This window comes from Rhizopus delemar, genomic scaffold (assembly GCF_000149305.1).
Source record: "Rhizopus delemar RA 99-880 supercont3.12 genomic scaffold, whole genome shotgun sequence".
NCBI lineage: Eukaryota > Fungi > Mucoromycota > Mucoromycetes > Mucorales > Rhizopodaceae > Rhizopus > Rhizopus delemar.
Window position 1 is genome coordinate 1,188,873 of NW_027137838.1, and position 19,094 is coordinate 1,207,966.

The window sequence follows — 19,094 nt, forward strand, 5'->3', positions numbered from 1 at the left end:
TATTATATATTACATATTCTCTAAGACTCATTTACAATATTAACCATATACAATATTTATATTATTCAAGTTCAATACTAAAATTGACCTTGAACTCACTTCGGTCCCTGAATAATCTTATTTCCTATATAAAGGCGTAGTTTGATTAAATGGGTTCTCGCGAGCGTCTTGAAATCTAATAAAGAGGTTACATAGAGACTCATTCACTAGTTTTTCAAGCACTATCTCCTTTTAATTCTCAAATTTTTATCTGCAAATATCTCATCAGATCGTACTCGAGCTAATATAAGCACTCTTCAAATCGTTCTTCAATAAAAACATTGGACTGTAGCACCATCGCTCAGTCTCGTCAATTTTCGTTGTTTCTATTTTTATTGCTAAAGCACTTTGTTGTAGAACAGAGTCTGATTATAACGGACATTGAATAATCACAACTAAAAGAAGTATATTAAAATTGATAAAAGATAATAATTTAAATCTTTATTAAATAAAATATACTCTTCTTCTTTTTATATAAAACTATCACTGTTAAATTCATTCTATAAAGTAAACATGAACACTAAATAAGTCATGATCTTTACTATTCATCATTTCTGTAAATGAATAATAATGGATCAGGTACCTAATCAACTTTGATCTGACTGGAGGCATTTCATATAAATATATCTTTCCTCTCAATGAAGACGGGACAACTCTCCCAGATCAGTTAAAGAACAATAAGATCTATAAAAACAACGAATTAAAAATTTTCATAATCGATTCAGTGATCATTCTTCAGTCAAACATGTCAATTATTGAATCTACGCTCATAGCTACTCATTTATCCGCCAACTGATAGAAGAATATAAAAAGTAGACTTTGTAATGATTTCTTTTTAACAATTAAGGTTGTCTTAAAGTTCAGTCTCAAAAAGTATTCTTTAGGTTTTACTGCTACCTTTAAATTACTTTACCAGAACATGACACACTTAACCAATGTAGCGTTTTAGTGGTTTGAAGCCCATAGCTCCTGAATACTATTGTGGCCTCTTCATACGTATCATTGTTCGTTGCAGAATCATCAAATGCATCGACAGTTGTGTATAGGTTTTAAATACGGGTAGTATCCGGTCCGCTATCACACCGTAACCACCGTTGACGGTGAGCCAGGTAATTTTTTCGTCTTTGAAGGCCTGTAGCTCGTCAGGTAATACAGTGACACCTTCAAAAATACCACCATTGAAAGCGGAAAAATTATTTGCATCATTTGAGGTAACGGATGACTATGTGTAACAAATAACGGGCACGCAATCGCTCTTTTTTAGTCCGCCAAAGGTAGTTTTTTTCCGTTGTAATGCGATTCACGAGCTGAGTTTACGTGTAACGGCCATAAAAGTTACACCATTCGATCCGGAAAATTCGGGCGCATTGATTGCTATATTTGGATCTCACGTAGTACAAATACCTGGCCCGGAATCCTCTTGCATCGTATCTTTTCCTTCAGCCCTTTGAATTTATTCTTTGTTGCTGAATATAAGAATAACTCAACACATTCAAGTTGTTTGCCACATCTAACACAGCAAAATGCTTGCATTCAATATCCTTTTCAGCCATTTACAACTTTCTGAAAGCGGGCTTGATTACTATACGTACAGTGGGTGGACTAATTGTCCCAGTGTTTCAACTTTTTTTACTTTCGACACCATAGCTCAACCAATTCTCAGGCTATGCGGATAGTTCTATGCTCATTAGAAAGGTCTCAGTCCGTGCTACATTATATCAAGCACTCAGTGTTCGGAGGTTACACAGTCTGAGTTTATCAGCAATAGAAAAAACCACCGCACTGGGACAATTTTTCCGCTACCCGCTTATTTTGCAATCCATTCCAAACATCGCTTTCTTATCAATCATAAATCACCGGAATTTGCATACCAACCCTATTTATGACAATCTATGACTCATACCTTTAATGTAAAGTATAAATAGCCGTACGTTGTCAGTTTTTTTTTACAATATTTTTTGTCTCTTTCTATACTGTACTTTCTCAACTTTATCTTGCCTCAAATGACTCGTACTATCAGCAAATCTGCTCAAAATCAAATCCAATTGCTCTTGGCTAGTAACATGACATATGAGCAAGTTATGGAACGCATTTTCGGATTGAAAAAATCCACTTTAGATAGGTATATCAACTAGTTCTTTTCAAATAGAATGAAGGCAGCCCCTGGTCAAAGAGCAACTATTGGTGAAACTACCAAGTCATACATCCGTAGACAAGTAATAAAGGGTGAATTCAAGACAGCCAAAGCAGTACATCAATATCTGAATGGTTTGGGGTATACTATTGGTTATTCTGCAGCCTTGAAGCTTCTTAAAAGTATGAACTTCAGAGCTAAAATTAAAGCCAAGAAGCCTTTGCTCAGTAAGCAGCACAAGGAACGACGTTTAGCATGAGCAATGGCTCACAAAGCCTGGACAACCGATGATTGGAGGCGTATGGTGCTTAGTGATGAGACGAAGGCAATGTTTTCGGGTCAGACGGTTGCAAATATTACTGGAGTCGACCAGACTATGCATTGCAGCCTTATCACTTAGACCTTACAGTAAAAGGTGGCCAAGGAAGTGTCATGGTACGGGGTTGTATCACTTAAGATGGATTTGGGTATGCTTGTTGGATACATGATGGGACTATGAAAGCTGTAGATTATGTAAATATCTTAGAAACTACCCTTATGGACAGCTTAAAGTACTATGGATACAATCCTGAGGATATCTATTTTCAACAAGATAAGGATCCTAAGCACACTTCGAAGCTTGCTAAGCAATGGTTTGTGGATAACAACTTCAACAGTGATCATATCTATAGCTGACCAGCCCAAATTCCCGATTTAAACCCTATTGAACACGTATGGCATCACCTTAAACTCAAGCTGAGTGTATATGACACTAAGGCTAAAGGTGTACATGAGTTATGGGAAAGAATTGAAAAAGAATGGAATACTTTTGCAGTGGACGAGTGTAGACGATATATAGACAGCATGCCTGACCGTTGCAAAGCAGTTATTAAAGCTAAAGGGGGACATACCCGCTATTAAATAAAATTTATGTTCAAACGGAAAAATTGTCCCAGTGCGGTGGTTTTTTCTATTGCTGATAAACTCAGACTGTGTAACCTCCGAACACTGAGTGCTTGATATAATGTAGCACGGACTGAGACCTTTCTAATGAGCATAGAACTATCCGCATAGCCTGAGAATTGGTTGAGCTATGGTGTCGAAAGTAAAAAAAGTTGAAACACTGGGACAATTAGTCCACCCACTGTATGTTGGAATTATATGTAGACTTATTTTTAAGAAAACTCAATGATGATCAGGAATCACTACTTGGATTTTTTTATTGCCATGAAGTGATGAAGCAACAGGTTCAATGATAATGCTAGACACACTTTCCATGCCAACTTCCAAGTCAACATATATATTAGCATCGTTATCAACATCATCAGACAAAGTAGTCTCTGAAACAGAAATTTTCAGTGACAGTTCACCTGCTTTGTATTGTTAAATAAAGGGCGACATACATCCACCACACATCTGATGTAACTGTAATTTGGCAAAGATAGCACCAATAAAGGATTTACAAAGATTACAAGCATAAGAAGCGGTTTGAGACATTAGAAAGTATATTTTTTAACAAAGGTAAAAAAAAAAAAAAAGAAAAAGAAAAAGAAAGACATATACAGTAAGGGACAAAATCAGTCCGTTTTTTGGTTTTTTCGCAATGCCTCGCCGGGAATTAAGCTTAGAGCTCTGCTTTGCTGACGAAAAATTTGTCTCTTCCTTCAACAAATTTGACAATATTTGTCGGAAATGGTATTTTTTATTTTCCGACATGTTATAAGAAGATATATTGAAAATAATGTATTTTTATTTTTTTGAATTTCGATTAGTACTTGGTATCGCGGCCCTTACGCTGGATTACGTCCCGAACTCGATGGGGCATAGAGTGAATAAGGTTTCTACAGTACTCTGGAGTTGCTAGGTCATACCAAAGCTTCGAAACCCGGTCAAAAAATGCTTGATCAGCCTCAATCACGGAAGGGGGTGGTCTTGTCATCTGTTCCCTCTTTTTAAGCATGGCCCATGCATTTTCAATTGGGTTAAGGTCAGGAGAGTATGCTGGCCAGCTCAGTAGCTTAACCTTGTTCTTTTGGAACCATTTTGAAGGAGCTGAAGCACAATGGATGCTTGCATTATCTTGTTAAAAGATCATGTCACTACTTTGCAGGCCATAGTACTTCAATGTTTCCTTGTATTCCTCCTCAAGTACTGATGTATATAGCTCACCATTTACATTACTTTGTAGCCAGGACATGTAGCCCTCTCCATATATAGTTATGCAACTCCAAAGCATAATCCCGCCTCCTCCATAAGCACGTTTCTTCTTGTAGTGATGGTCTCGATAAGGTGCATTATCCTCTTTCCAAGCGTATTCTAGACCATTAGACCCTCTTTTTTGGATCTTTGTCTCATCAGAAAAGACAACGCGTTCCCAATCAGTCTCGGACCAGTCTTTATGAGCCTTTGCCCAATCATATCGTGCCTTTTGCTTGCCATTATTAAGTGGAAGTACCGTCTTTTTTTTAGTCGATTTTAGACCTTTGCGTTTGAAAGTACGAGCAATTGTTTTTGGATTGACCATTTGATCTGGTTTTTTAACGCCAAAGGAAGCATCGGCTGCGCTTTTAGATAAGCCAAGTCTTATGTCTCTAGCTGCTTTGGTTTCCTCCCTATGTGTGAGTAAACGACGTCTACCCGCGCTATTTTTTGACTGCAACTTGGTTTCCCTTGAAATTCTTCGAATCGTGGACCTTCCACAGCCTACTTTTTTTTGAATTACATCCCATGGAATGGAGTGATTGAACATGTTTTCGATTTGGGCATGTTTGTCGGCATTCTTTGCTGTCATGGCGTGTTTGGCTAATCTGAGATGAGGTAAATGGGGAAAAAGAAAAAATGTAAAAAGTAAAATGAGCTAAAATATGAGAGTGCGTAAGCGTTCACTGACGTCATAAGACGTATCAAACTAAATTGCAAGCCAATCCAGTGACTGTTTCTGGAGATATGGTGTCTAATGCAAAATCGGGCGTTAGCAACAATCACGGAAAATTACTTTTTCCGCCATAACTACAGAGAAAATGGTGGTAGAAGCAATTAGGTTACACCAATAATTTTGTCTAGTTCGCGTGCAAATTTAATGTCAGCAAAGCGGAGCCCTAAGCTTAATTCCCTGCGAGGCATTGCGAAAAAGCCAAAAAACGGACTGATTTTGTCCCTTACTGTAATAATAACTCAAAGGTATTTATACTTCTCAGTGCACTACCATTTAAATTAAAATTTTTCAGAATATTGTGTATTTAGTATAGAAATCAGATGAAGATCATGGTTCCTGAGGTTGTCTATCTGGCTTAGCTGATTAATACTACCTAATTAGTCAATGGCTTTGTATGAAGCCATGCTGATTATTAGAGATGATTCGTATATCTAATGCATGTGCATTATCATTTCTGGAGTATTGTAGGTAAAAACAAACAAACAAAAAAAAAAAGTGGGAATTAATATAGGGCGTAAACAAACATTGGTTCATATCTTGTAATATACATTTGTAGATAGCAAGTAGCCTTTAGTTTAGAAAATATAATACTAAAATGCAAATACTTATGGAAAAAGAAGAGATCAATATAAAACTGTAGGTATTAGAGACAATTGTTCTCTAGGCTAAAGTTAAGTAAAGCCCATTTTTCTTTTATTTTGCTATGCTTTTTTTCTTCTTAATAAAAAAAGAAATGTTCATTCCTTAAATTCTTAATTGTGGGTACCATATGGGATTGTTTCGTCATGACTAAATCTTCGCAATGGTAATGTAAACTATTTTTCTTTCTCTTTTTTTTTTATTTGCCTTTGCTATTCTTCAATGTTATTGGTCCTACGACGTTAGTTCAACGAAATAAACTTGCATGAATTTTAAAGCGTTTTTTTTTTTTTTTTTTTTTTTGCGTTTTTGTCATTACTCTACTCTGTTAACAGTTTTTGATACTTTTAACTATTACTGATATGCACCATGTCTTGAAAACAAAATAGCCAAAACTAAATCAACCCAAAAAGTTAACTCATTACAAGCAAAAGAAAAACAATCCTTTTGTTGCATGGGTATAAATTTGTTGAATGTTCATTCTTTTTAACTGTTTTTTTTTATCTTTGCTTATAGTAAGCTCTAGTATTCTTTTACTTCAAATATTGTGAGTGATTTAGTCAAGATGTTTTTAACAAATGGTTCACTAATTAAAAGAAAACTTGGTTATGGTTACATTACAACATGCAATAACCCTTGCTCTTCTTTATATCATTATTTGTATTTCTTTCCGTTTCTTACATTGGCATCTCACTGACTCTCTTTGTAGTGTGCAACCTAGATGTATAATCAGTATCATATCATACTGTAGACCGGTTTGTCGCAACTACTCATCCTCTGCTTTTGTATACTGTGCTTGGTGTATGGTTTCATATTGTGTATGCTGTTCATATTAGGTAAAATTATACTCTATGCGGCTTCAGATAGATCGAACTTTGACTAAAAACATATTGTATAGATAGTATGTTTGAACAAGACAAAAGGTATAATTTGTTTGCTTGTTATTTTTTATTAACTGATGTTCTTTATTTATTAGATTTTGATATTTTGTTTTATTTTACAATGAAGATTGTGTATGAATTGACTGTGATGATACCAATGATAACAGCAATGATGATAGAGTATTATGAAACCCTATAGAGTATATGAGCATGAACTTGAGAAAAAGTAACAATTGTTGTATAAGGCAATTATTCATCACGATAAAAAAAAAAAAAGAAAAATAATCTTGGTAAATAGTAATAAAATTTCAAATATTTAAATATTAATCATCCTGTTGAATGTAGATTGCAATGAAGGTTGTTGAATGTAATTAAAACTGCTAAACGAATTGCATTGAATGGGATGTCGAGGTCAGGTAAGTAATGACTTATGTATTATTTCTGTTCATACTTTATTCCTTTTCTTTTACTATTCCTTTTCTTTTATTATTCCTTTTCTTTTATTATTTCCTTTTCTTTATTATTCCTTTTTTTTTATTACTACTTTTTCTATTATTACTTTTTTCTATTACTTTTTTGTACTACTTTTTTTTATTACTTTTTTTAGTTACTTTTTTTTTATTCAAGTGCATATTAAATGAAAAATGTACACTATTGAATATATAATCAAATAAATAAAGCATCGCATTATTAAATCATTTAAATTTGTCCATTTATACTACCCTATACAATAATAAACCTGCCCATTTTACTGCATATACATGCTTAAACGTAGCCATACTCTGCTGATGTACAGAACGACTAAAGTCTGCCTCATCCAATTACATTGTTGTGTGAAAGTGTTTGAGAGCTTATATTGAATTTGTTTTCAAACTCCTCGGCCTTAATTATGCTAGACCAAGCATTAATATGCTAGTTCTCGTGTTAATATTGCCTACAGAGGCAACAAAATTTCGCTAAATTCGACATTTTTAGCGTTTTTATTTTGCTGATAGATGGATGAAACTAGTATTATGCGGAGATTTTTTGCGCCGTAGTGACATGGTGCTTTTTAAGCGGTTGGCCTGGCACTTTCCATACATAAGACTTTCCGTCGGACCCAAAACGGTTGATTTTGGTTTCGTCAGACCATATGACGTTCATCCAATCGTTTACTGTCCAGTCAATATGCTGACGAGCCCATTGGAGCCTCCTCTTTCTATTTCTTTCATTAATTAAAGGTTTCTTTGGCCTGACAAATGAGACCAAACCAGCATCCCTTAACGCCCTACGTACAGTATCTACAGAAACCGACTTGCCCAAGTTCTGCTCCAACGACTGCTGTGCTTGTACAGCATTTTCGAGCCCATCTACTGCTACAGCACGAACGAGATGCTGCTGCTCCCGCTTAGTCAGCGCTTTTGGCCTACCACCTTTGTCAATTCGAGCAGGCAAACCTAACTCCAAACGAATTTTATGAACAGTGGAGGATGATACTTTAACTATCTTTGCAATTTTATGATAAGAAAAGCCTTGACGAAGGTAAAACTCGATAGTGTTCTTGCAATCTTCTGTTAATGGTTGCATGTTGAGTAATTACTTGGTAAATGTCGAGATGTCGAAATGGGAATGTGCGAATGACAAAGGAAAAAAAGAAAAAAAATAGTGTGCAGTGGTGAATTAGTAAGCAGCGAAAGTTCTGGAAGAATCTCAAGGTGTAGTGACTGCGTTTACCGCAACCGAGGAATTTCTCAAGCGAGGCCGCAAAACCGTTCGAATGTACCTTTGATTTTTGATTGTCCGTACTATGATTTAGGGTGCGCTTAGGGTGGCATATTATACGTCATCAGAAAGCCAAGAGCTTCTACTTTTAAATAATATGCACTAAGTATAGTGCCCAGTATGCACAATAAGCCACAAATGGTGCAGAAAGAAAAAAAATACGTTTTGTGCGAACGGTTTTGCTGGCCACTGTATAATCTGCTAACGCCCATACCCTACAGCAAGCAAGTCAACATTAGATTAGCTGTTTTTGAAAGTAGATCATGCACAGAAATTATAGATATTTTTGGAATACATTCATCAATAGTAGACCGTTACGTAAAGAAGTTTTTAAAGACTGATAAAGCATGCAAAGGCGTCCAACCTGTGGTTTCTCCTGTATTAACTAGAAATTACATCAGATTATTGGTGCTCAAAGGAGATATACAAACAGCTAGAGGCATGTTCCTCAGGCTAATGGAGCTAGGACTCTCTATGTCTTATATCACTGCAGTAAACATCCTGAAAAAAAAGAATGTCCATGCAAAGCTACAGAAAAAGCAGCTACTTTTAACATTTAAGCACATTTAAAATAGCTTGGCGTAGGCAAAAGGATATAAGGATTGGAGTGTTAATCGATGAAGACAGGCAGTATACTCCAACGAAACAAAATCTAGTATTTGGGGTACCGATGGCGTCAAATACTATTGGACAAGAGCTAGCAACATATTGCGACCATATCACCTCGACCTTACAGTGAAGCATGGCGGGCCTGATTTAACCTTATGGGGACGCATATCTTTATGAGGCTCTGGATATGCATATCAAGCTTGCGGTTAGATATTGAATTTGGAAGTACATCAACATATTCTTGGCATAAACTACCTGTATACATCGAAGTGCTTCAAATGGTGCAAAACACAGATTTACTTTCGACGGGATATTGAACCTAAACATACATCTCGATCGACAACTACAGTGGCTCACAAAATTGTACAAGTGTTTTGCATTTTTTGCTTCAGTAGGATTTATCGGCATTAAAACGATAAATAAGCTACAGCATGTTATACATCATTCAAAAGTATAGCTTCTTAGCTTTCTGTTAATATTATTTAGTCGGCGATAGAATCAATTTTGATGGAGTTATAGCCGCTTACAAATGCCGACTACTCTTGTACAATTTTGGAACCGATGTTTTACAATAAAGTTTTTATTTAAAAGTGCGCGCTAATAGTTGATCCAAAGACCCTTATTCTCTATAATGTCAATACATCGTTGAGACATAGTTTTAATATAAATTTGACATTCTTTTTCGGTAATTTCGTACCAAGTCTCGAACGTACGAGTCCATAGTTCATCCATAGAGACAGGAGGACAATCATACTGCTTAAACAAGCGTTTTTTCAAGGTATTCCACATATTTTCAATTGCATTTAAGTCTGGAGACTGTGGAGGCCACTCCACTGTTGTAAAATCCTGTCTAGACAACTATTCAAATACGATTTTGGACTTATGCTTCGGACCGTTATCTTGCATAAATTCAAAATCAGTCATTCTCAGGCCATTTTCTTTACAATAGTCGGTCATAGACTTCACCAAATCATCTTGCAATACAGATAAATAGACGCTCTTGTCCATATTCTTGCCTACGTCGACAATATACCCAACCCTGTACCAGCTAATACAGCTCCAAACCATAAGTGAGCCTCCACCATGTTTTACGGTTTGCTTTACATGCCTTCTTTTAAGCTTCTCATTTGGTTGTTTCCAAGCATAAAGCTTACCATCTGATCCAAAACGATTAACTTTAGTCTCATCAGACCAAATCATGCGTTTCCAGTCTTCTATGGTCCAGTCAACGTGATTAAGAGCCCAGTCCAATCGCTTTCGTCTGTTTACTTCACTGAGCAATGGTTTTTGAGGCTTCACAAAAGATGTTAAACCAGACCTACGCAACGATATTTGAACTGTTTCGGCTGATACAGTCTTTTGCAAGTCATTTTCAAGTGTGTTTCTGGCTTCTACTGCATTCTCTTGACCTTTAACTGTTACTAATCGGACTAAATACTGATCATCCCTGCTGCTGAGTAACTTGGGGCGACCTGCTTTAATGCTGTTTACTTCGTTTTTTATTGTTTTTCGAACATTCTGAACAGTTCCACGGCTTGCTCCAGTTGTTTTTACTGTTTTTGATATAGAGTATCCATTTTTTAAGCAACTGATGATACGATTACGAAGATCTTCACTGATAGGTTGCATATTGGACGTTGGTACACTTTTATATAGCAGTTAGCTCCTGTAGATGTAAGAAAAATGGCAGAAAAGGAAAGAAAAACATACTTTGAGCATTGGAGAATAAAAAAGAATCTTTTCTGGTGGCTTACGCGCTTTGACGAGCAAGATTATAAGCTGATATTGAAATATTTGAAACGGTTCCAAAATTGTACAAGTGTAGTCGGCATTTGTAATCGGTCATAACTCCATCAAATCTAATTTTATCGCCGACTAAATAATATTATCAGAAAGTCAAGAAGCTATACTTTCGAATGATGTATAACATGCTGTAGCTTATTTATCGTTTTAGTGTCGATAAATCCTACTGAAGCAAAAAATGCAAAACACTTGTACAATTTTGTGAGCCACTGTATATGATGAAAAGAACATAGGGTACGCTACTTTAATACTGCTTATCACAAATCCCTAATTTAAACCCTGTGGAGCACGTATGGCATTCACTTATGTTGCTACTGAGTGCATTTAAGACACATGCGACAAGTTTGGACCGTTAGTGACAAAACTTATACGTAAAATGAAATATATTTCACAAATATATTTGCCAAAGGTATCTCAACAGCATACTAACAAGAATAGATGCAGCTATTAAAGCAAAAGGTGGCATACACGTTTTGAAGTTAAATAATACAATTAATGAAATATCGCTATTTTTAAAAATGTGACATTAATTTGTCAATATCTCCATGACTAGCAAAGGAAAGCGATAAGCCGTGATGTCTCATAAGAGCCAAGATGCAGTTTTACAAATGACTATAATTTTACATTGATATGTTGAATCCTTAGAGAGATGTTGGTCTCCGTGCGAGATTTGAACTCGCGTTGCAATAGTTTTTGTAACTACTGTGTATGAATATTTTTTTTTTCTTTTTAGCTTTTCTTATTTTTTTGACCTTTTTTATATTTTCAACGTTTTTTATCTTTTTAACTTTTTTCATTTTTTTAATTTTTTTTATCTTTTTGACTTGACTCGGCTAATCTCTGTGCATCTTCATTGCCATTTTCGTTACACTGCGTCTATAATGCGGTTGACATTTACAAGTAGAAGTATTGTAACTTGTTAGTACTTGGGACCTGGCTTGTGTTGAAGTGATGTAGATTTGTTTAAATTGAGGTTTGAAGTCTTGAATGACTTGAGTTTGGGTATGTCATGACATTATCGGCCCTTAGGGCACATTCTTTTTAATTATAAACAAAACCCTCAATTTAATAAGAATCATATTCCACATTCCTCATAATAGTATAAATACCCATAATCTTTTATTTAAATAAACATTAGTCAACTATCAAGTATTATTCTCTCTATTAGACTGTCCGTCTATTCCTGTCTTTACTTATCTTTGTCTCGTTCTTACTTATCAACTATCGTAAGTCCTATTTGCAGTTCACACCCTCAAGCCCTTAACGCCACTTTCTCTTGTCCTCTTGTAGTTGTCTATCCAAGCTTCTTAGTTCCTGTCCGGTTCTTTCTCTCTCTCTCCTCTCTGGCTTGACAAAACAACTTCATTACAAGGTAACTTGATTGAACGTTTAACAGTTCTTTAGAGTAAATTGTCTTTGAGTAGTGACCACCAGATCTTTTTAGATCAATAAGGTTAATAATAAGATTGTTTGATAAACGATAAAAATAAAAGGGATCTTTCTTGATTTGCGATAACTCGGGTATCAGATCAGAAAGAATAAGTAAAAATAAAAAGAAAAGGAAAGGTTATTGTGATCCAATAAGAAAAGATTGCTTTTTAAGCGTAAGAAGATTTGATTTATTGAATTGGATCATGTTATTTTGTTTAAAAATATTCATCTTATTTATATAAAAATTGGCGTGGCTTATTGTTTGTGTTGTTTGACATCTATGTCGCTGGACATCAAAATTATTCTTGTGATCAGCATTGTTCTCTTGATCTAAAATTTCATCATTTGTGCTACAGTGTGACCTCTTTATTCACTTCTATTGTCACAACAGTATTAAAAAAGGAATATTTGTAGCATAATCCAAAAGGTGAATGAAACATACGACAAGAAAACAAAAGACATGACAGAATGAAAACACTCGGAATAAAAAATTGAATGATTTCTGCCAGACTCGAACTGGCGACCGCCTGTGTGTTAGACAGGCGTGATAACCAACTACACCAAGAAACCACTTTTCTTTCGCTTTTGGTTGAAAAGGTAAATTTGGTTCTTTTTTGGAAAGCCGATATCTCTGTCAAATCAAGCCATCCATCAACAATTTTTGCATCAATCGACTCCTTTTTATCTAAACTTTTATTTGGTTCAACTCTTATTGTCATATCTCCATTATCTGTTGCTTAATCTTTGGTCAAAGTTTGCATCCAAATGTCATCAACAAGAAATACTAGAGGATCAAAAATCCTGAATGCCGCCGCCGGACCTAGCTCACCGGACTTGGAAGTCACTGTCCAGAATCTCAGTCACGCCCTTGAAGCGGTCACAGCTCGTCTCTCTGCTCTGGAACAGCTTAAGCTAGAGCTTGAAACCTTACGTGGTGAGAATGCTCGCCTAGCCGAAACCAACTTGGCTCAGGCCAATGAAATTGCTTCTCTGCGTGCCGAACTGGCCGCACAATCTGCCGGGGTCCCTACAAGCACCCCCAATTCAAATACCGCTGTTTCTTCTGCTGCCCGTTCAAATGGTGCTAAAGAGTCCGTTTCTTCGCCCCCTTTGGGTACTGCTGCCTCTACTTGGGCTACCGTTGCTTCTCGTTCTGCCAAGAACAAACTCCGTCGTCGTGCTGCCGCTGCTCGTGGATTCCAGCCTGTGTCTGGTGAACAAGGCTTCGAGTATGTTTACATACCTCGCTCTCGTAGGATGACCTACACTGAAGCTCGTCGTCGTCTCTCTCGCCTTGGTGTGGATAGCTGGCGCATCTTAGATGTGTGCTATCCAGCTCATTCTGTTGTCGGTCTCCTGGTACATCTGCAGTACAAGCCTGCCCTTCTGTCTCTGCTCGAAAAGGCCAAGATCCCTACCTTGGATACCTTTGATCCACTCGATCCTGACAACCTAGCCGATCCCAAGTTCGACTCTGTTTCTGCTGAAGAGCGTAGTCATGCTATCTCTCTCATCAATGATGACCGCTCTCGTAAGGCCTTGGAACGCTTGCGTTACCCCGTTGCTCTCTCTGTCTCCCGCTACCTGTTAGCACAGGCCTTGGTCTCTGATGAGACAGTGTCTGAAGTGCTGTCCAACAAGCAAGATCGACCCAAGACCGCTCGCCACTACGATGATATGACTGAAGACATGGCTCTTGATGACTATGATCATCACCGTCCTGCCTCTCGCTCCAGTTATGGATCCTTATAATGATGAGTAGTAATACTTGTCATTATAGTATACCCTCGGTCTCTGCTACTGGTATGGTCCCAGTCCCTTCCTCTCCTTTGGTTTCCTCCGGTTCTCATGGCTCCCATGGTCCATCCACTCCTTTGTCATCATCATCTTCTTCTATACCGCTCACTATCGGCTTGTGGAATGCCAATGGGCTTCAAGAATCCACAGCCGATGATCTACTCCGTCACTGCCAGTCGTTTTCCTTGGTCTTCATCACTGAAACCTGGTTGCTCCCGCCCCACAGGATCCGTACCTCTTGGACCCAGTTCAACCTGTATGGCTCTCCTGTGGTCAACAGCTATCGTGGCTCCCAAGGTGTCTCTGCTCTGGTCTCTCCTTCCTGTCCGATGGCTGTGGTACAGTTCCCGGTGCATACCAAGTATGCTCTGGGTCTGCGGTTGGGTCGCTCCTTGCGTCTCATCTGCCTGTATTTGCCCCCTTCCTTGTCCAACGACGAGGTCTCTTCTGTGTTGGTTTCGTTGCCCTTGACAGACGATACGATCATCTGTGGTGATCTGAACGCGCGTCTTGGTGCAATCACGGGTGATTCCGTGGCCAATGCTCGAGGTTCGGTGCTGCTTCGCTGGTGTGAAGAACATGGTCTATCCGTTCTGAACTCGACTCTCGCTCCTGGGGTGCCTACGTTCTTGTCCTATCGTGGTGGTCAAGTCAAGCAAAGTATGATCGACTACTTCTTGACCCACACGACCTCTGCTCTTCGGTCCCCTCGGATGCAAGTCTACAGCGATCTCTCTCTTGGCTCTGACCACAAACTGTTGTCCCTCTCCTTTGACTATGCAGTCCCTGATGGTTATCCATCGCAGCCCGTTCTCTCCTCTTCTAGCGCCCGTCGGCTATGGAACCTCTCTCGGTTGAAGGAACCCGATGTCTGTAGTCTGTACGTGGCCTCATTCCAGTCCTTGGCCGCTCCATTGGTTGATCAGTTCAAAGCTCTGAAGTCAAGTCCTCCTTCTGCTGCTCCGTCTATAGACGCTCTCAACGACTCCCTCAACGAAGCGATCTATAGTGCACTCGACAAGTCGGTTGGCTCTCGCTCTTCTCGACCTTCCCAATGGAAGCCATTCTGGAATGCGCACTTGCAAGAACTCGCCGATGTTCGTGAACATCACTAGCGTAGGTGGCGTCGAGCCATTGGCATCGACAAGGCCTTGTGGTGGGATCGACATCAGGCCGCTCAAGTCCGGTTTCGCGCTGCTCTCAAGTCTGCCAAACGACTCTCTTGGCGTGATTTCTGTGACTCTCTGGCCCGTGGCGAGCTTGCTCGTGCGATGTCGAAGGTGAAGGTGATTCGGAACCGACGACGTCAACAGGTTGGGTTTACCCATCCTGACGGCCCTGCTGCAGGTGCGAGCGCGATGCGCCAACACCTTGCCTCGGTCTACTCTGGTGACGGTCTTCCGTCAAGGCGCCCTGACCCTCTGCCCTCTGTCTCTGGTATGGTGCCTTTTGACCTCGATAGTCAAGACCCTGGTATGCCTTCGTTCACTGCTGACAGTGTGGGTTCACTGATGCGACGTCTCCCTCTGCGTAAAGCTCCTGGTCCTGACCACTTGCGTACGGAGATGCTCCTCCCGATCAAGTCTGTTCTAGCCCCACTGCTCTCCTTGCTTTTCAGTATCTGCTACCAGTGGTCGTATACCCCTTCTCTCTGGCGTCAAGCACAGGTAGTCCCCATCCACAAAAAAGGTGATCCTACCTCGCCAGGGAACTATCGTCCAATCTCCTTGACCTCCATCGTCCGCAAACTCTTTGAGATGTGCCTCTTTCCCTCTGTTGAAGATGTCTCTCCTCCGCTCGATGTAGCTCAAGGTGGTTTCCGTCACCAGCGTAGTGCATTGGATCAAGCCCTCTGTCTCCATGATCTGATGCACTCTTACCGACGCCGACACAATCATTATCCTGTGGTCGCTTTCCTGGACATCAAGTCAGCCTATGATACAGTCGATCGTCGTATCATATGGCAATCGATGCTCGCCTCTTCTGCTCCTCTGTCCTTGGTGTCCTTGTTGGCCAACATGTTTGATGATGTCTCGGTGTCTGTGTTGTTGCAGAACAATGTCTCTGATCCGTTTGTGCCGAGTACAGGTGTCCTTCAGGGCTCTGTCTTGAGTCCTCACCTGTACTCGATCTATGTCAACACATTGCCGGCTTTGCTTCGTTCTGCTGCTTCTGCAACAACCACCTCGGTGTTCTCGGTGTCTCCTTCTGGTCCTCCTGGTCTTGGTGCTCTGGTTCCCGATGGTCTTCCCTTTGGTCCTTTGGTTGGTGCTGCTGCTTTGTCTTCCTCGTCTCCGTCGCCCACGCCCATCAACAGCCTGTTGTATGCGGATGATGTGGCGCTGGTTGGGTCTGCTCGCGAAGTTCGGCATATGCTGGACCTAGCACAGACCCATTCTCTGACTCTTGGCTACAAGTGGAGTCCACCAAAGTGTGCCGTGTTAAATGCACCTGCTGCCTCATCAAGTCGATATGTTCGAATGTCGTTGTATGATCAAGACCTACCAGCTGCTGATGAGTTTACTTATCTTGGTGTGCCCTTTGATGGTAAAGGTATCTCTACTGCTGCCCTCATCAAGCATCGCTCGTCTGGTACTCTTGCTGCCATGGCTCAATTGCATTCGATGGGTCTTAACCGTCAAGGCTTTCCTCTGCTTCTGTCTTCTCGTCTCTTTGCTGCCTTCATCCGTCCTAAGCTCGAGTATGGCCTAGCTATTGCTCGACTTACAAGAAAGGACGGTGAAGAGCTCAACCGTGCACAAGATCGGTGTCTTCGAATGCTTGTCGGTGGCCACCGTACCTCCTCGACTGTGGTCCTCCGCCATATTACCAACTTGCCTTCCATGACTTTTCGAGCCGATACCTTGGTGCTCAAGTTCTGTCTTCGCTTCAATGGTCTACCTGATGATTGTCTCTTGTCTCTGCTGTCTTCTTCTGTTCCATCGTCACTGCTGACACAGCTCCGTAAGCGGAAAATTGTCGTCGACTACCCTTCGGATGCTCCTCTTTCTTCTTCCCGTCTTGCTTCTTGGCTTCGAAGGTATCGTCAAGACCAGTTCCATAGCTTCTTACAGTCCACCCCCCAGGTTCTGATTCGCGCTTGTCGTCCTGTTCTTAGGGTGGATCCCATCCTGTACTTGCCTGCCTCCCGTGCTGACCGGTCTCGTCTCATAAGATGGCGCATGGGTTGGATCCCAGGCAAGCCTGCTCCCTGTTCCTGTGGTCTTGGCGATACCTCTCGTTCTCACCTTATGGTCTGTACCTTGGTTCCTTCTGCTTTTTGGTGCTGTCTGCCTGTTCCGCCTGCTGGTTATGTGGGTCACCACATTGACTATGTCCTGAACTTGCTTCCTGTCTCTGCTTCTGCTCGGTGTCCACCTTTCTGGTCCGCTCTATGTCAGATCCTCTGTCATTTTGACAAGATCTGTCATCCCGACATCGAGTACAACTCATCTTCTCTGCCTGGTCAAGTCTGGATTGACAAGACCTCTGCTGCTGCTACTCCCTAATGACAAGCGCTCCGATCCACCCTCTGGCTTCTACCTCCCACTGCCAAACCATTTTAGTGCACGATGCGGAGGAGACCAAGGTGTTGACGAGTTGCTCAGTAGTTAGCGCTACCAATGGCTATTTCTCTCTCCTTTTTTTCGCTCTTGTGTGCCCTGCGAGTGTTTTTTGTTTCTTGTCTCTTCTTTTTGTTTCTTGAGTATGACTGTAATGATATTTATCGCTTGTCAATATACTCTTCATATATATTAATAAAAATCTTCGTCTACACCAAGAAACCACTTTTCTTTTTGATATATGCTATGTTGGTCAGGACCACCTCGTTTTTCCAAATGAAACACCGACTGGTCCGGGAGAAGATGACCGGAATAGACTAGAGTATGGACCGGAAGGTTATTTGACCCTGAGTGGTGGTCGTGCTGAGACTGAAATGAAGGTGGAAGTTAAGGGTCCTAAAGAGGGTCCTTATCCTAATGCTTGATCAGTCGCTAATGAAGATGGTAATGGTGGCCTTATGTATTTTTTGAAGAATAATGATGGTCCCATTAAATTGTAGATGTATAACGGAGTGGCTAGCAGCCAATGAAAAGTATAAAAGGATGTTTGATTTTTATTGAATAAACGATATACAGTCTTCTCTTTTCTTTTTATTATATTTCTTTTTACACTTACTTTACGCCTTTAAAGTCAATACTAGTTCTCTTTTTCCTGGTTACTGTTTTAAATTTCAAGCTATTCAAGGTAAAGCATAATCAGGGGAAAAGCATATATCATTTTAATATGTGGCTAAATCCGTCTCTTCGTCCTGCATTTAATCACGTGTTTTGCGGATCGGATTGTTGTTGTGCGGACCGGGTAGTATTTTCTTATTGTTTGGTGTTTTTGTGGTTGTATTGGGAAATAGTGTCAAATTACACAGATCGCCCCTTTAGCTCAGACGCGAAAGATATTAGAGTTCCCGTAAGACAAGTTAGATATGAAGATTCTATGGTGTCTAAATATATACAAGATCGAGAACTCAATTGTTCTAGAAGAACAAGAAATAACGGAATGTCAAAAAGAGTTTTATTATAAATAGTGTTGATGTGATAATAATAAACGAGATACAGTCTTCTTCCCCTTTTTTTTATATACTTACTTTACGCTTTTAAAGTCTTACTGCCTAAAGAGGTTCCCATACTATTAATTGAAAGTCGTATTATTCAAGGTAAACATAGTTGGGGAAAACACACATATCACTTTCGCTTTTGGTTAAAAAGGTAAACTTGTTTATGTTTCAAAAAAAGCCGCACTACAAATAATGTAGTAGCTTTGACGTAGAATTTTAACAGACCTAACAATCATAGATTCGTAGGTTTTATAATTTTTTATGAGAAAACATTATATCTTGCTGTATTGCACCTTTTTTAATTTTGAAAAAAGATTTAGGTGCGAAAAAAATGAAGAAATTGAACAGTATTTCTGTTTTTTTTGTAGGGTAAGTATTCATAGAGTTATTCATGTTTTAAAAAAGTGTCTGTTTTTTTTCCAGATGATCTTTTTTTGGAAAGCCTGTTCCTCTCTATCGTTGAAAGACCGA

At 39.5% G+C, this 19,094-nt stretch overlaps 7 protein-coding genes and 1 non-coding gene across 8 annotated transcripts; 4 read left to right on the forward strand and 4 right to left on the reverse strand.

Moving 5' to 3' along the window:
* Positions 1 to 2,189: 2,189 nt before the first annotated feature.
* RO3G_13740 (transposase) lies at positions 2,190 to 2,432 on the forward strand (the record flags this gene model as incomplete). Its single annotated transcript, XM_067668324.1, has 1 exon — positions 2,190 to 2,432. One exon carries the CDS (start codon positions 2,190 to 2,192, stop codon positions 2,430 to 2,432), a length of 243 nt encoding a protein of 80 aa, XP_067524425.1.
* Positions 2,433 to 4,235: 1,803 nt separating this feature from the next.
* RO3G_13741 (uncharacterized protein) lies at positions 4,236 to 4,943 on the reverse strand (the record flags this gene model as incomplete). The annotated part of the gene is made up of 1 exon (XM_067668325.1): positions 4,236 to 4,943. One exon carries the CDS (start codon positions 4,941 to 4,943, stop codon positions 4,236 to 4,238), a length of 708 nt encoding a protein of 235 aa, XP_067524426.1.
* Positions 4,944 to 7,618: 2,675 nt separating this feature from the next.
* Positions 7,619 to 8,173, reverse strand: RO3G_13742 (uncharacterized protein; the record flags this gene model as incomplete). Its single annotated transcript, XM_067668326.1, has 1 exon — positions 7,619 to 8,173. The coding sequence occupies one exon, from the start codon at positions 8,171 to 8,173 to the stop codon at positions 7,619 to 7,621; it is 555 nt and encodes a 184-aa protein (XP_067524427.1).
* A 1,662-nt stretch (positions 8,174 to 9,835) lies between these two features.
* On the reverse strand, positions 9,836 to 10,606 carry RO3G_13743 (uncharacterized protein; the record flags this gene model as incomplete). The annotated part of the gene is made up of 1 exon (XM_067668327.1): positions 9,836 to 10,606. The coding sequence occupies one exon, from the start codon at positions 10,604 to 10,606 to the stop codon at positions 9,836 to 9,838; it is 771 nt and encodes a 256-aa protein (XP_067524428.1).
* Positions 10,607 to 12,707: 2,101 nt separating this feature from the next.
* On the reverse strand, positions 12,708 to 12,781 carry RO3G_19171. Its single transcript has one exon. It is a non-coding gene; the product is annotated as a tRNA-Val (tRNA).
* Positions 12,782 to 12,976: 195 nt separating this feature from the next.
* Positions 12,977 to 13,963, forward strand: RO3G_13744 (uncharacterized protein; the record flags this gene model as incomplete). Its single annotated transcript, XM_067668328.1, has 1 exon — positions 12,977 to 13,963. The coding sequence occupies one exon, from the start codon at positions 12,977 to 12,979 to the stop codon at positions 13,961 to 13,963; it is 987 nt and encodes a 328-aa protein (XP_067524429.1).
* A 374-nt stretch (positions 13,964 to 14,337) lies between these two features.
* Positions 14,338 to 15,123, forward strand: RO3G_13745 (uncharacterized protein; the record flags this gene model as incomplete). The annotated part of the gene is made up of 1 exon (XM_067668329.1): positions 14,338 to 15,123. The coding sequence occupies one exon, from the start codon at positions 14,338 to 14,340 to the stop codon at positions 15,121 to 15,123; it is 786 nt and encodes a 261-aa protein (XP_067524430.1).
* A 360-nt stretch (positions 15,124 to 15,483) lies between these two features.
* RO3G_13746 (uncharacterized protein) lies at positions 15,484 to 17,517 on the forward strand (the record flags this gene model as incomplete). The annotated part of the gene is made up of 1 exon (XM_067668330.1): positions 15,484 to 17,517. One exon carries the CDS (start codon positions 15,484 to 15,486, stop codon positions 17,515 to 17,517), a length of 2,034 nt encoding a protein of 677 aa, XP_067524431.1.
* Positions 17,518 to 19,094: the final 1,577 nt, after the last annotated feature.